We start from the raw sequence: 14,134 nt of genomic DNA, 5'->3' as shown, positions 1-14,134 counted from the left end.
ACTTTGCAAGGAAAATAAAGAGCACATATTTGTGCTCAGGGTTAGTATGAAGGATAGAACTCTGAAAATATTTACAAGAGAATTCCTCCTCTTAAGACAATAATCCCTTTTCCTAAGAGCAAACCAACACTTAGAAGGGAACAGTTCTGTGCTCCTCCCCTTTCCACACCTCCCACACCCACCCCACCTTCTTATTTAGGTGAATGCTCAAATTTTGGCATTCCTGATGAAGGACCAAGGCTCAAAATATTGACTGCCTATTGCTTTTCATGGATGCTGAGTTCCTCCAGAATTTTTAGATATTGTTAGAATTCCTTTATCACTGACTCTCAATGACATATGATTTGTCTGGTACAACCTTTCACTGAATCAATGATCCACAGCCAACATGTGTCTTGGATGGTCGTTCTTCATAGAGAGGCTTTGGCGATGTCACCTGATCAAATATTTTAAGATTGAACTTCTAAGTAGTGTATCCTTTCCTTATCAGACAACAGTGCTTTTCCTTTCATCACTGGGTTGGTGTACTTAATGATGACATATTACCGTCTAGTCTAATAATCTGCTCTGCTTCTGAACCTCCAGATGAACTGCTTAAAAACAAACACACACACACACACACACACACACACACACACACACACACACACACACACACACACACACACACACACACACACACACACACACACACACACACACACACACACACACACACACCTAAACTTTTAGGGGTAAAGGATAAGCCTGAGGAGAGGGTAACCCAATTAACAGGAGGGCAAATAAAATTGATATGAATGAGAAAGTTGTATACTTAGTTGTCAAAGTATAAATTCAATAGAAATGTTAATTTAGTAAACTCTCAGTGAGGAGTGTAATAGAATATTCTCCACAAGCCTGGGATAAATGGAGTTTTAACAATGATGAAGTGCCTTCATATTATCCATAACAAACAGTGCACCTGAATGCTGTGCCATTCAACAATCATTCTTTCTGCCATAGCTGAGTTAAGGGTGCAGGTCCACCTCTTACAAAGCACGCTCCAGCAATTTGTCAAGATTTTTAGCACACCACTGCTTTGGGAGAAAAAAGTAAGAAATTCTTCCTGACTTAGAAATACATTATTAATCCTTATTCTTGCTGCGTTAAATTCCAAGAAATACCTCCAACAGAATTGTGCATCATACATGACTGTTGTTTAAAAAGATAAAATGACAGCTCTCTCCATTAAGGGCATTGGTGATGAGAGAGAAATGTTGTTTTCCAAAGGCATCCACAAATCATGAATCAATAAAAAGTAACAACTTGGTGGAATGGACTCATGTCATTTTAATCTGACTTCAGAGAGGGTGTAGATCCAATATGGCATCAAGCCTCATTTTTTATCTTGCTGGATATCATGTTTCATGGATTGAAGGCTTTGGAAATCAATCTGATATGTTTAAACAAGAAAATCAGTATTCGAATAAAGGTATGAACACTTCCTAAATAGTATACATGTATTTGAAGCTCATTTTGACTGGGAGCCAACCGAGGGAAACAGGGTTTTACTAAAGTAGGCTTCAGTCTTGAACCAGGAGTGCTGTATTTAAATAACAAATAAACCAGCCAGGTATTTTTTTAAATTTGCATTTTTTGCAAAATATTTCCTTTTCATGGTGGTTGTTAAGAATGGCAAACAGTCTATGTGATAACTGAATAACTTAATGTACACATGTTTATGTGCAGTGCACGGAAAATACATAACAACAAATTCATATGAAGATTTCAGGAAGTATAATCATTTAAAAACACATCACTATCACTTTAGACATAAACCTGACATATATGTGTTTATTTAATGATCATACTTCTATTGGAGATAAAGATTGGAGCATTGGTTCAAAGGCATTATTGCCAGAGCAAATAAATGGAGTATTTCACATTCAACTGTCAGGGTCTAGACCATCTTTGCAATTAGAATTACAAAAATCAACCCAGGAAAAGATAGAATGATCAAATTAAACATTTAATGATACAGCAATAGTGAGAATATACCCCCAAAAAAAGTCTGTTTAAGACAGATTATCAGAAAAGATTGGAGTGAATTTGCCGGATTTTCCATAAAATTCCAAACATTATGATGCAATGTGAGGTAGATAATGAAAGACCTTTCTCCACCCTCGATACCAAAAGTAAACATATTAATATTTAGAACAATTACAACTTTAGGAATGACTAATATTGCTTGATTGACATTTTAAACCCTGTACAACTCAAATATTATTTTTTTAAAAATATTAGAAATATCACAAAATTCCGAGTGCATACAAAGATCTATACATTATTCTTTATATACTTAGTGTAATTGTTAACTTTCCATTTTTACATTAAAGTATTGTTTAAATACACAAATATGTACAGTACAACATATGAACAACAGTGCATCAAAGCTAATGTGCATTTTTATACATATGGTCCGGGGCCGAATATTTCCCCACATCCCAGTTGTAGGATCGTGCAATCCAGGCAATTTACAGCTTGCAATGTTGTCCCTTGGGGATTACCTAGCAAGTGGTGATTCATCTGAGCAAAACTTTACTAATGGACAGAAGTGCACTTTTTATTATCCTGGTTCAATAGAGATTGTAAAGTCGTAGGTTTTCTGACTGTTTTCCCATTGCGGTTGTCGGCGGAAGGTAAGTATTTATCCAAGAGTTTGCTTACTTCCAACCTAAATTTGCAAATACTGAACTGTTTACAACTGGTCAAACGCCGCAGATTGCATTGTGTTTCGTTTCCTTATCAAGGACGCCAAATGGAATTTGGTCCTTCCTAGATTCGGTCTTTCTGGTCTCCTTCCGCGGGTTTTTAATCACACCAGGCATCTTAAATTCCACCATCGATGTAATTACAATCTGCTACAATTCCTTTTTGGCCGACGGCTCTTTCAGGCTGGTAATCTTGTCGGAATGTCAGAAGCCAAAAAAATTAGTGCTCTTTAAACAAGAAACCTGGGGGACCGGAACCATCCTCTCTCTCTCTTCCTTCATTAGATCACGCTGGGTGGGGAGAGTGTGTGTGTGTGTTGTGGGTGGGGGGGGGGGGGGGTTGATGGGGGGGGGGGGGGGGGCTGCTCCTTTTGTGCATTACTGTCACTTTAAAACGGACAACTGTGGGGATAAAGGACAACAGAAACTTTCTTTAGGCTTTGCCTTCTGCTCGCAGGACCCATAACTCCGCATGTCAACCCATACAAGGGGCTGCGGATATTTGCTTCGCTTACTTCTAACTTGGTTCAGTTTGAACAGGTGCCCATCTTGTGCGGACTGAGATCAGCATTAGAGATTGACTGAACATAATCTACTTTCTACCGCCAAACGGACTCACGCGTGACTGTAATAATTTAATAGTGATGGGTGGTGAGGGAGGGGCTGATTTGTCCGTTTTTGTCCTCTCCCAGTTGTCCACCTTGCCGGTGGGATAATCCACACGCACCGCTGAGTGGGTTTCGTATATCGACGGGCAAAATTAGTGGGAAATGGCTCTTTGTGACGGCTGCGGGTCATTACTAGACTTTCACTTGAATCAATGAAAATAGTTGCGTGCGTGGATAGAAATTTCCCTAAGGAAACTGTTTTGCCTAAATGTAAAGCAAGTCTTTCTCCCGTCCTTCAGAACGGAAACCGATGGTGAGCTTCTTTGTTGCTTGTCATATGGCACCTTGCGCTGTGTGATAATATCTGAGTGCATGTAAGTTAGATATCGCTTTACAGGTAAATTGTAGGTAGTGTATTAAAATAATGGTGTCATCGCAACTAAATGACTGGTGCATGAATAAATGAGAGAGAACATTCTAGGTCTGTAACTCTCCCCTTCTCTTTCTCTCACTTGATGGATTATTCTTGGAGCCCTTCTCTGAGAAACGTAGCTATTTGAAGACGATTTAAAGAGCGTGCATCATCCTCGAACCGACCAGCCAGCCCTATGACGGCCTCAAATTTATACTCGGTATTCTCCCTGTCTCCGAAATTGGATACAATTTGCTACCTACACCCACATGATTCCACCACCATGTCCTCGTATTGTTTATAGACAACATTATTGCCGGCGTCTATGTACAAAATGCTGATCGGGCTCAGTTTGGTGGGAACGCAGCAACTCGGAGGGGTGGAATTCGGATCCATGGAGTTCATGAGGGTTTGGATAATGGCATGGTTCGTGGGCTCTAAGTGAGATCTAAGAGGGAAGTCACATACTCCCTCGCAGTGATAGGCTTCGTAATCCAGGGGAGCAATTATCCAGTCATCCCAACCCAATTCTTTGAAGTTCACATGCAGTGGTTTTTTACTGCATCGCGACTTGGACTTTTTACCGTGTCTCTTCCCGTGACGATTTGAAAAGGCAGTCCTTCTCTTCCTCCTGGTTTTGAACTGCAGTTTGCCTTCCTCGTCCAAACCCTCCGATGACTTAATTTTTTCTTTCATTTCGCTGAAGAGATTTTCTCTTTTCGGAGTTCTGGTAAAAACGACTAAAAGGGCTTTTTCTTGAGGCAGTCTCCCTTTCCGATCAAATCCTGCTTGCCTCAGATCAATATCAAGCTTGCTTTTACTTGAAGTCACCTGAAATTCAAAACAGAGTTGGGCAGGGTGTAGGAATTTAAAGACTTCCCAGACGTCGAAAACTTCCCATCCTTGAGTCTTTGAATGGTACACATCAAGCGTTCTCGACTGCAACAACTTGGATGATTGACCCTGGGTAAAACAGGAGTACAATTTAACGTCGTACAGGCCTGTCAGTGTCTTTCGAAAATCATCTGGCGTTTTTCTTAATATCCTCAGTTCAGCCCCTACGAGTTCCTCTTTGTCCGACAAAGTTGTTACATCAAACAAATAGTTTTGCTTTCTTAAATGAGAACGTGTGGGTTCGTCTGCAAAGAAAAGAGACACCAGAAAATTGGTAATGGCGTAGTATCTACATAAGAGGAGCAGGAGTAGACCATCCGGCCCGTCGAGCCTGTTCCGCCATTGAGATAATGACTAATCTGATAAAAGGCTCATCTCCATCTACCTGCCTTCTCCCCATATCCCTTAATTCCCCTTCTTTGTAAAAATCTATCCAAACATGTCTTAAATATATTCAATTAAGTAGCCTCCACTGCTTCAATGGGCATCGAATTACATAGATTCACCACCCTCTGGGGAAAGCAATTCCTCCTCGGAATTCCTCAGTGTTAGAAGAGAAAGTGCTCTCTACATATTGTATAGGAGAGATAGATAAGTAAATTCAGGTTCATTTCCTATAAGATTTACATTTGTAATAAAAGCGTCTACTTTTGTGGGACGAATATTAAATAAATATGATTGTCATTGTACAGCTAAAAAATAAAACCTTCCCAACTAAACCCATAAAATGAAAACCTACATATCACCAGTTGATTCAATTGATTTAAAAAGTTTCATTCCGGATATTTTGGCGCATCTCTTCAAGTATATTAAATTTTACAATGTACACAGACGTTAAATTCAGCAAAAAAAATCTATATATAACGTGTTATTGAGACTACTAATAACTTTAGCTGTCAACGGAAAGAAACCCTGGTTAATGTTACAGCCACCCGGCAAAGACAGAGTCGTCTATTGCTCAGCTCTCCTGTTATTCTATAGGAAGTTGGCTTCAAGATTTGAAAATCCAATGCTCATTTGTGATAATTACAGAGAAAGAAATCATTGAAACTGCACTCAATATGTCAAACTTTTATGGTAAACGCAACTCCAAATAAGGCAGTTATTTTCAGTCTTGTACTTTCTGCCAACATGAATCCATCTTATTCAGGCACTTTTTGCATAAAACATTTTTTTTTTGCACCATGAACTCGTACTGTGTATTGAAGATTCCAATGTAAATATGTTTCGGTAGAAACTGAACTTATTAACCGCATTTAGAGGCACTTAGTCTGAAAGGGTTGTTTCCCGAGACCTGCCACAACTTTCCAATTGAAATTCTATGGGATAACATATCCCCAGATGAGAATTTAAATACTGATTTGAAGGTCATGCTTAAATACTGCTGTGTCTAGATTTCGAGAATATTTATCTTTGTATTTGAAGATTACTTCTTTTCTTTGATGCGTATTAAGGTTTTTGCATATTTCAAGCGAACTATATTACATAATATGCTTAAAACATCACTCCCATTCCCATAGAACAGTTATTTTAGAGTTTTATTTTATCTATAATGCTCTGGTTGCAATTTCTTTCAGACTGCTCTTTGGAATGTGGCTTAAAGAAAATACAGCAGTTTGGTTGTCTGCCAGAAATATTATAATGTCCTTATCCACAATGTCTATTGAAATAATTATTTGGCTCACACGTCTTTTTCCCCTCGCACAAATAGTCATTTTGGTCGCTTGTGGTAACTATAACTCCCACTTTAAACTATCCTTGAAATCGTAAGTAAGATAAATAACGAATTATATATGTCATCTCAGTAGGTTATCCATAAGTCGAGAATAACTGTCTATGTGGAACAATTCAGTTAAATTGCGTGCAAAATACTATAGGCAAGTTGCAACACTGTAGAGAGCCGTGCAGCGAAGTCCAGCGCAGAGTTCAGGGAGACGGAGAGAAGTGCACACTGAAGGAAGGCTTTCATATCCTGTTGGATTTAAATAACCAAACGTTTTATTTTTGGTTTTCCAGCATGTCTGAATATCTGGGATGTGTGCTGGAAATGCAGATGGTGTAAAAAGGTAGTTGCACTCTATTGACTCCTGCTATTCCATTGCACAATCTAGTCAAATGTTTAACGCAAATATATTTTGCTCTTTAGCACTATACGAATATCCAACTTTTATATGTCCGTTTATTTTTAGTGCAATGCATGGGTGAAAATAATAGCCCGGAAGTTTATTCAATGTAGATGGCGCAGTTGTTTGCTAATACAATGCCGTTGACCAAATACTGATCGCAGCTGGCAGATGGATTCATTTGGACCAGAGACGTTTCTAATAAAATGTGCAGAACTGAAGGAATTATTATTGATAGTGCACTTGTGTGTTATACTAGGGAATTGCCTGAGAGTTTCCTTTCCAGAAAGGAATCAAGCTATACCACACAGGCGGAATGCTGCCAATTTTAGCAGATTTGAAACAGATGACCAATTCTATGTTCTTGTCTCCAATGTACACAATTTGATTAGGAATGTATTTTAACAATCTGTTCACTCACAAGATGACCCGTGCCTGAGCGTGCGATACTTAACCATATGAAAATACATTTTTTTTTAAATTGCTTTGCGCAAGTAGGTATGGACTACCTGGTGTTATAAAAAAAAGGATGTTTTAGTATTATTTTGAAGCAATTCCGCACTTTGTCGGCATGATTTAAATTGAGCATGCTTATCGAGTGCATAAACGTGTTATGACTGCGACAAGAGCAAGTAGCACCATGCTCTCAGAGTAAATGTCTGCCCCGCAAAGGCCCTCTTTGCACCACTCGCCCTGCTTAAGATTACAGAGGTTTTCGGGCAATTCTTCATGGGTGACTTGCAGCCATCCCGTGAGTGTGCAGAAATTAGATGAAGAAATTTCTCAAGCTCTGCAAATCAATGAATTCCATCGCTACATCAATATTGTAGCGGAAATGAAACGAGGAAGTGAATCAACTCCTGGCAGTTATATGCCTATGAACATTAGCACCGCCAGGGTACGGCTTGGGATCTGTTGTATGATAAAGATAGAAGATCGCAATGAACGTTAAACGTGGGTCCTGCCGCAATTCGTTGAGGTGCCTTTCTTAAAACCACTAAAGTCATGGGGTGGCGTTCCCAAAGAAAATTCCACCTTGTCTCTGTGAGCCCAGGGAGCACCGCCCTCCCCCCGCCCCCCCCCCCCACACCCCCCGCATCAGTGACTTAATCTTTAATGCCCTTGATCGAATTTGCTACAGGACGCGATTCATTTGGTATTTGTGACAGGCATCACGATGGGATCGGGTAAACATTTTGTTTACCTGTGCCCAGGGAATTTGAAAGTTTCAACTCAAAAATTAAAAATCGCAGACAGGATCCTTTGAATTCTAAAACACAACGTAGTTTTGTCTTTTCAAAGTGAGCAAAAGATTAACAAAACGAGTTAGGGACGTTTTACTTTGACTTTGGTGGAGGATTAATTGCGAATCTCTATCCGCTTTAAATTGAAGTAAACGGCATCTTGATCGAGCAGTAATGCAAAAAGAAGCGAGAGCCAATCTTAAAAATGCGCATCGGCCCTGCAATCTGTAGAAAGCCATTTAGTTGCATCTTAAATGAGACAAGGTCGGGCACGGCAGTGAGTCCCTGGCAAATGGGCTGGTCAAAGTGATGGAATATATATGCGCAGAATGAAGCAGGTAGACAGACGGGCTAATAAACAACATCAAAACGCATAGATTTCATTTTTTAATCTCCATTCCAGAAAATAAATCTTCCTGGTGTTATCTTGCGCATGAGCCTGCAACTCAAAAGACGTAGAAATTTCCTGAACCCAGGAATAATATGACGACTACAATTAGGATGTATGTAGGATTTATACTAATTATTGCTCGGGTGGCAGTAAATTTGGTTTGGTGGCTATTTTGTCGTTTGCCTCGTAATGCTCACCCCACTATTATGTCGAGCAGCAAGTTGTACATACAAAGTGCCACGTTAATAGATTTGAGTATCCTGGTACATAATCCGAATAAAAGACAGTATGCAGTTCCTCAATGATTATAAAAGCTAACAGAATGCTATGTTTCCGTTATATAGGACACTTCGGGTATTGGACTCCTTACTTAAGGAGGGGGGGGGGGTGGAGGAGTAATACTACATCTAGAATGTAACATACATGGAATTCTCTAACTTTTGTCTCCTGTAAGTGAATCACCACTTTGTCCAGCGCCCCTCGTATTCCTAGGCGGTCTCCCCTCCAAGTACTGACCAGTCCTGCGACTGCTTAGCTTTCAAGATCAAACAATCTCAGGCTATTAGGTGTTATAAGGAATTCAGAGAAATGCCTGAGATGGACAGGTTGTCTCACGAGGAAAGATTGGGTGGGGTGGGCTTGTCTCCCATGGAAAGATTGGATAGGGTGGGCTTGTCTCCGATGGAGTTTAGAAGATTGAGAGACAATTTGATTGGAACAGTTAAGATCCAGAAAGGACTTGGCCTAGTGGTTGTATGAAAATAAGGAGTCCCTAATAATAAGATTTTGGATTTTTTTTTCCTTAGTGGGCATTGGAAGCAGTCTTTAAATGTTTCTTAGGCGGAGACAGAAAAGTCCTGATATCAAGGGGTAAAAAATGACTGCGGGCAGGAAGGGCGAATTGAGGTGACGAACAGATTAGCAGATCAGGTTGAGGGGCCCTACTCCCACATCGCCTGTTCGTACAGAGCATTTATGTAACCGAATGAATCTTGCAGACTGTGCTACTCTGTCAACTTGCAACTCCTGCCTAGAACACCAGTTATAAACTTCTGGACAACAGACTGATTATTCCTGACTATTTTTGCTTTTGTCATGTTTGGGAAAGTGAAAACACAGAACTAAAATCCCAAACGTCAACTCAAACACTAACGCTATAGCGCCGTGCTTGACGCGCAGCGCATATCTTGGTTGAATTGATTTGCTACTGTTCTATTGAATGTAAGAGCCAACGTCTACTTTCAAATTATGGGCCAGTTAGTTCTCTGAAACTCTGCAGCTTTTCGCTGCAGCTAAATCAACAGCAATGGTAAAACGATGGCGTGGGTTGAACAAACGATCTGGTTCTAATATTTATGAGAATAACATATGATGCATGGATTTCACTTGGGAAAACGCGAAGAAGTTTCTGGAGATAGCAAATGGAGTTCCGCTTTTACAATTGATTCAAGTAATTAACGTCACGACCTCTTCTTCCAAACTATGAAAATAAGGGAAATGGAAATGGGATTGAATTGGCAAACTGTAAATGCAAGTTTAAAAGAAACGCGACTTTAAAAATTCACCTATCAATCTTTCGTCGAGAATTGAATGCATTCCGTTTCACCCAATGACACATCAGCAGGGGTTCCATTCAATAAACATAATGTGCAAGATATTTGCACAGAGAACGTTTCGGGCCTTTCTTACCGAAGGTTCAAATTTGGACTAGGTCAGAGAACGTGTCCATTTGCCTTATCCCGCTAATCGTTTTGATATCCCTTCTTCCTTCACTTTTCCTCAACACGGTGTAATATTAAACTTAGATTGGAACCTTCTGTTTGGGCACTTACTTCAAGCGGTCTGTTCCGCATTAGTGTTTTTATATGGGTCTCAAACAAATCGAATACAAGGTCACCAAATAATTAACAGTTTCCAATTCTCTCTTCATCCATTAAAATACTTCCCTGCTTATATTTCATTTCCCCTACGTCTTAGAGTTTATAAAGACATCAGTTTTTGCGTTCAGTTACATGGAATCCAACGTAGCTGGGCGGAGAAAGGGGTTCGTTCTTATGGTTTAAACAAACATCGGGGGTTATTAAAATGCATCCTATGTTCAGCCTTCTGCCGTTTCCCAGCGTTGCATTAAGTTTGGCATTACTAGGTCACACTGGAATCGAAAACCTGGAGCAAATAAAAAAAAGATTTTAACTGCACTAATGATGTATTTTTTAAAAAAAAACCGCAAACAAACAGACGGGAAAGTTATGGTTTGTGAATCGAAAACACAACGGAATATTCAATATGCTGTGCAACACATACATAACACCCAGTGTGGTTATCACGAGGGTACCACGCGTACTTGCAGCAAGACTGAGTAAATCATCCTTTGATTTCAAAGTACTTTTCTTTCCCTTCAGCTTTAGATTCAGCTTGTAAAGCCGTTGTACTTTCTTTAATCTACCTCTAATTGTTATGTTTTAGTCGGCAAACTCTATTGCTGGGGGTCCCGAGGCCAGTGCGCACCATCTGCATTTTAATGAGTTATTTCATGTGCCAAAAGTAATTTTGCTGCATTCGGCTTGCATTTGACTGATCTTGCGACCATAATAAACATGAAATTCGATGTGCTTTGCTTTTTAAAAATATATATATATATTTCCATTCTATCAATTGATTTTATAAAGAATGGGACTAATGACGGAAGTTAAGGTTAGAATATTGCACAGAAAATCCTTTTTTTTTAAATGAGTTCATTGCTAAAAGTCTGCTGTTCCAGGGAGCCGCGGAATTCACATCCAGCAATTAATGCCTTGCAAAGTAGCGATCACGGAGGGTGGTGAACAGTAAAAGGAATAACAATTTCAGAGGAACGGGAGTTCTGTTGAATTTTCGTGATGTGCCATTGGCTGGACCCGTTCATTACGGGAGAACAGACAATATTTGATATATTGTGACATGAACACTCAATTAGATCACTGAGTTCAAATACTCAAATCACTGTCTTTCTGCTAAGCAAACCTCCAAGGGTCCAGCGCAGGGTCAACGCGGTGACACATTAAATCACATCAACGAGGAGACTGAGGCTCGTACTCCAGCCACTGGCATGGTTCATGAAAAAAGGCCCGAGCCGAAAGTTCTGCCGCCAAGCTGAACCCGGTCTGCAGTAAAAGAAGTAGCTACTTTCTACATTAAATTACACCATTTAGCAGATAGGCCAAGCAAATCACTGTAGGAATTTACTGTCAATAAAGTTAATATTTTAAAGCTGATTACTGGATATATTTATGAAAAAGCCGCCAGGTCTGCGCAGCATGCTAATCGGTTTACAGTTAACAGCACATTTCTCAATATTGTCAAAACCGTCCTTCCTCCACCGTCGCAGACACGGAAGCTGGTTTGTTTCCCTCCGAACACGTCAATCAATAGATGTTTGTGAGACTACGTGAACGATTTTTTTGACAGATATGTAAAAAAAAACAAGATGAGGAAAACCAATGCTGGGTTCAACTAGTGGCATTTAACTCGTGTCAGAATTTAAAATGAATAAACATCGATTATTGTCGATCGTGTTTCTGCCTTGGTCCACGAATAACTAAATGTTCGGACTCTGCATTTTCTGGGGTCCCCCCCCCCCACCCCCTTGCATTGAACAATGTAATTTACAGGTTCTTTTTTTGATTGCGACCAGATTAGACCCTGTCGTTTTCATCATTTCCGTTCATTCTCAATAAAACCTCTCGACTTGATTGGATTGAAGAATTTTGAAAATTCATCCTATAGCATTGATAAAATCTATCTTCTTAAATCTTAATATAATGTGGCTTCGAATTTCCGAGAGGTGCTCAAATAGAACAAGTCCGTATTTAGTTTCACAACATGCATAATTAAACTGAGGGGCTTATTGTGAAGTATTTGCGGTCACAAAACCATGCAGGCGCGCATGGTCTTCTCCAATTAACTACAAAACATTATTTATAAATTAAGTTACAGGTGAGCCCATTTTCCAGAATCCGAAGGGGCGGGGAAACTGAGATCAACATCAGTTGGAAATAAATTAAGGTCATTTATATCATCCGCTTTCAACGACCTAGCAATCCCGCTGCTTTAAATTCAAATTTGCGAATTTGCCGCAGTGTCGTTCTCAAACCACGCAGGCTTTGTTAAAATCTATTTTACGTACAACATGGTAAGGACAGAATTTACAACAGTCGTTGAGATCAATTAACATATTATCGGTCACAAATGAACGCCAATTTAGGCTCATTTTTTCTCTCTCATGAAATTAGGGGTCGAAGTAAATAAACAAGCGCTCCTGCCTCCATTGTGCAAGAGGTGCAGCTAATTGCAACCCGAATGACAGCTTCTAGTAGGTATATTCAGTCATCGTCTTTGGAACATATTAGTTTTGATGACATTGTGGTCTTTAGAACGCGGGAATTCTGTACCTGTTGTATCCTTCAAGTGCCGAAAGTAGCCCGTTCCTTTTTACACTCTTCTTGCGAAAAGATCAGTTTGATGTGGACAACAAAGTGATCTTTCGGGATCCCCATGATGGACGCACATAATATGCACCAACCCGGTGTCTCTATTTTGCCAAGCATTTGCAGAATGCAACAGAGAGTGCTTAGAGAAAATCAGTACAGCAACTCCCACGTATGGCGGAGCAGGTAATACTGATAACGTAACTTTACTGATAAGATCAAGTGTGTGCATTCGGTTTGGCCTTTAAAATATATTTTAAACATGGTTGAAACATAAGATACAAGTAACCTTCTGTAATACAAAATCAAATACCTGTGCCATATTAAGCTTATGGGGAAACGTTATTTTAGAAAGCTGCTACTTGAAAACCTTGCAATGTGTCCCCATTATTTCCGAAGCAACAATTCCGACAATTTAATATTATTCTATTTTAACGGTTCAAAAGTAACCCCCCCCCCCCCCCACCCCCCAACACTTCCGTGAATCGTCCTTCGATGAGATCAGCAACATGTTGCAACCAAGTCTCGGCAAAGTGGCATAGATTGTTACCGACAAAATAACAAAGGAGAATAATTATTCGATCTGACCACGGACATCTGAGGGAAAGAAAACGAACGCGGGTCTCGGCAGAAAGCAATAGGATTAAAAGGAAAGGATTTGTGGTCAGGACCAACCTTCAGCTCGGTCCACGAAACTTGTGATCGTGTTCGCAGACTTGGTTGCGTGGAAAAGACTGGCGTTTATTCCAAGTTCCTCGGCTGCTGAGTAAGTCCTGTATATTGACATCATGAACTGGTGAGGGATCACGGTGTCGGCCCGCCGGCCTCTGCCAGCCCGCTGACTCGTCTCTTTCCTCAGCAGCTCGCGCACTTTGCCGTCCTTTCGGAGCGCCGCGCCGCGGAACACTGTCCCGGAGGAGGCGGCACGGGGAACAGCAGCAGCCGGAGCCGGGGACAGAGCTGCCGGCTCCACGTACTGTAAATCCCACCAGCAGCAGGTGACCGAACAGAGGAAGAGGGCAGCGGCTCGGAGCGGATCCATCCCGAATGATCCCCGAATGGAATTTAAACCACTCCGTTCGGGACGTTTCGCTTAAGCACAGAAAAAAAAACCTCTCCAAAAGCGCTTCGCCTCACAGCTGCCCGGCCGGCACCCACTGTACCGACGTCGGATGCTGACCCGCCCACCCACGTACAATACACGCATTCACCCTGCTGATTGGTAGATCAGCGAGCATTGCCCGCC

The 14,134-nt window shown here is 40.6% G+C and overlaps 1 protein-coding gene and 1 long non-coding RNA gene across 2 annotated transcripts; one reads left to right on the top strand and one right to left on the bottom strand.

The window, feature by feature from the left end:
- Positions 1 to 2,475: 2,475 nt before the first annotated feature.
- LOC138755579 (uncharacterized) lies at positions 2,476 to 6,956 on the top strand. Its single transcript, XR_011352400.1, has 3 exons — positions 2,476 to 2,678; positions 6,681 to 6,730; positions 6,854 to 6,956. It is a non-coding gene; the product is annotated as an uncharacterized lncRNA (long non-coding RNA).
- On the bottom strand, positions 3,090 to 14,039 carry gdf6a (growth differentiation factor 6a). The gene is made up of 2 exons (XM_069921807.1): positions 13,564 to 14,039; positions 3,090 to 4,909 (listed from the first exon to the last, which is right to left on the bottom strand). Exons 1-2 carry the CDS (start codon positions 13,928 to 13,930, stop codon positions 4,026 to 4,028), a joined length of 1,251 nt encoding a protein of 416 aa, XP_069777908.1. The 5' UTR covers positions 13,931 to 14,039; the 3' UTR covers positions 3,090 to 4,025.
- Positions 14,040 to 14,134: the final 95 nt, after the last annotated feature.

The sequence above is a fragment of the Narcine bancroftii genome, chromosome 2, assembly GCF_036971445.1.
Source record: "Narcine bancroftii isolate sNarBan1 chromosome 2, sNarBan1.hap1, whole genome shotgun sequence".
Classification (NCBI taxonomy): Eukaryota; Metazoa; Chordata; class Chondrichthyes; order Torpediniformes; family Narcinidae; genus Narcine; species Narcine bancroftii.
The sequence above is the reverse complement of the archived record's forward strand: the minus strand, read 5'-3'. Positions and strand labels throughout refer to the sequence as shown.

Coding starts and splice junctions, on each gene's coding strand:
- gdf6a (XM_069921807.1), bottom strand. CDS start 13,930: ATGGATCCGCTCCGAGCCGCTGCCCTCTTCCTCTGTTCGGTCACCTGC. Junction 4,910..13,563: donor TTTCGTGGACCGAGCTGAAG/GTTGGTCCTGAC, acceptor TTTTCTTTGCAG/ACGAACCCACACGTTCTCAT.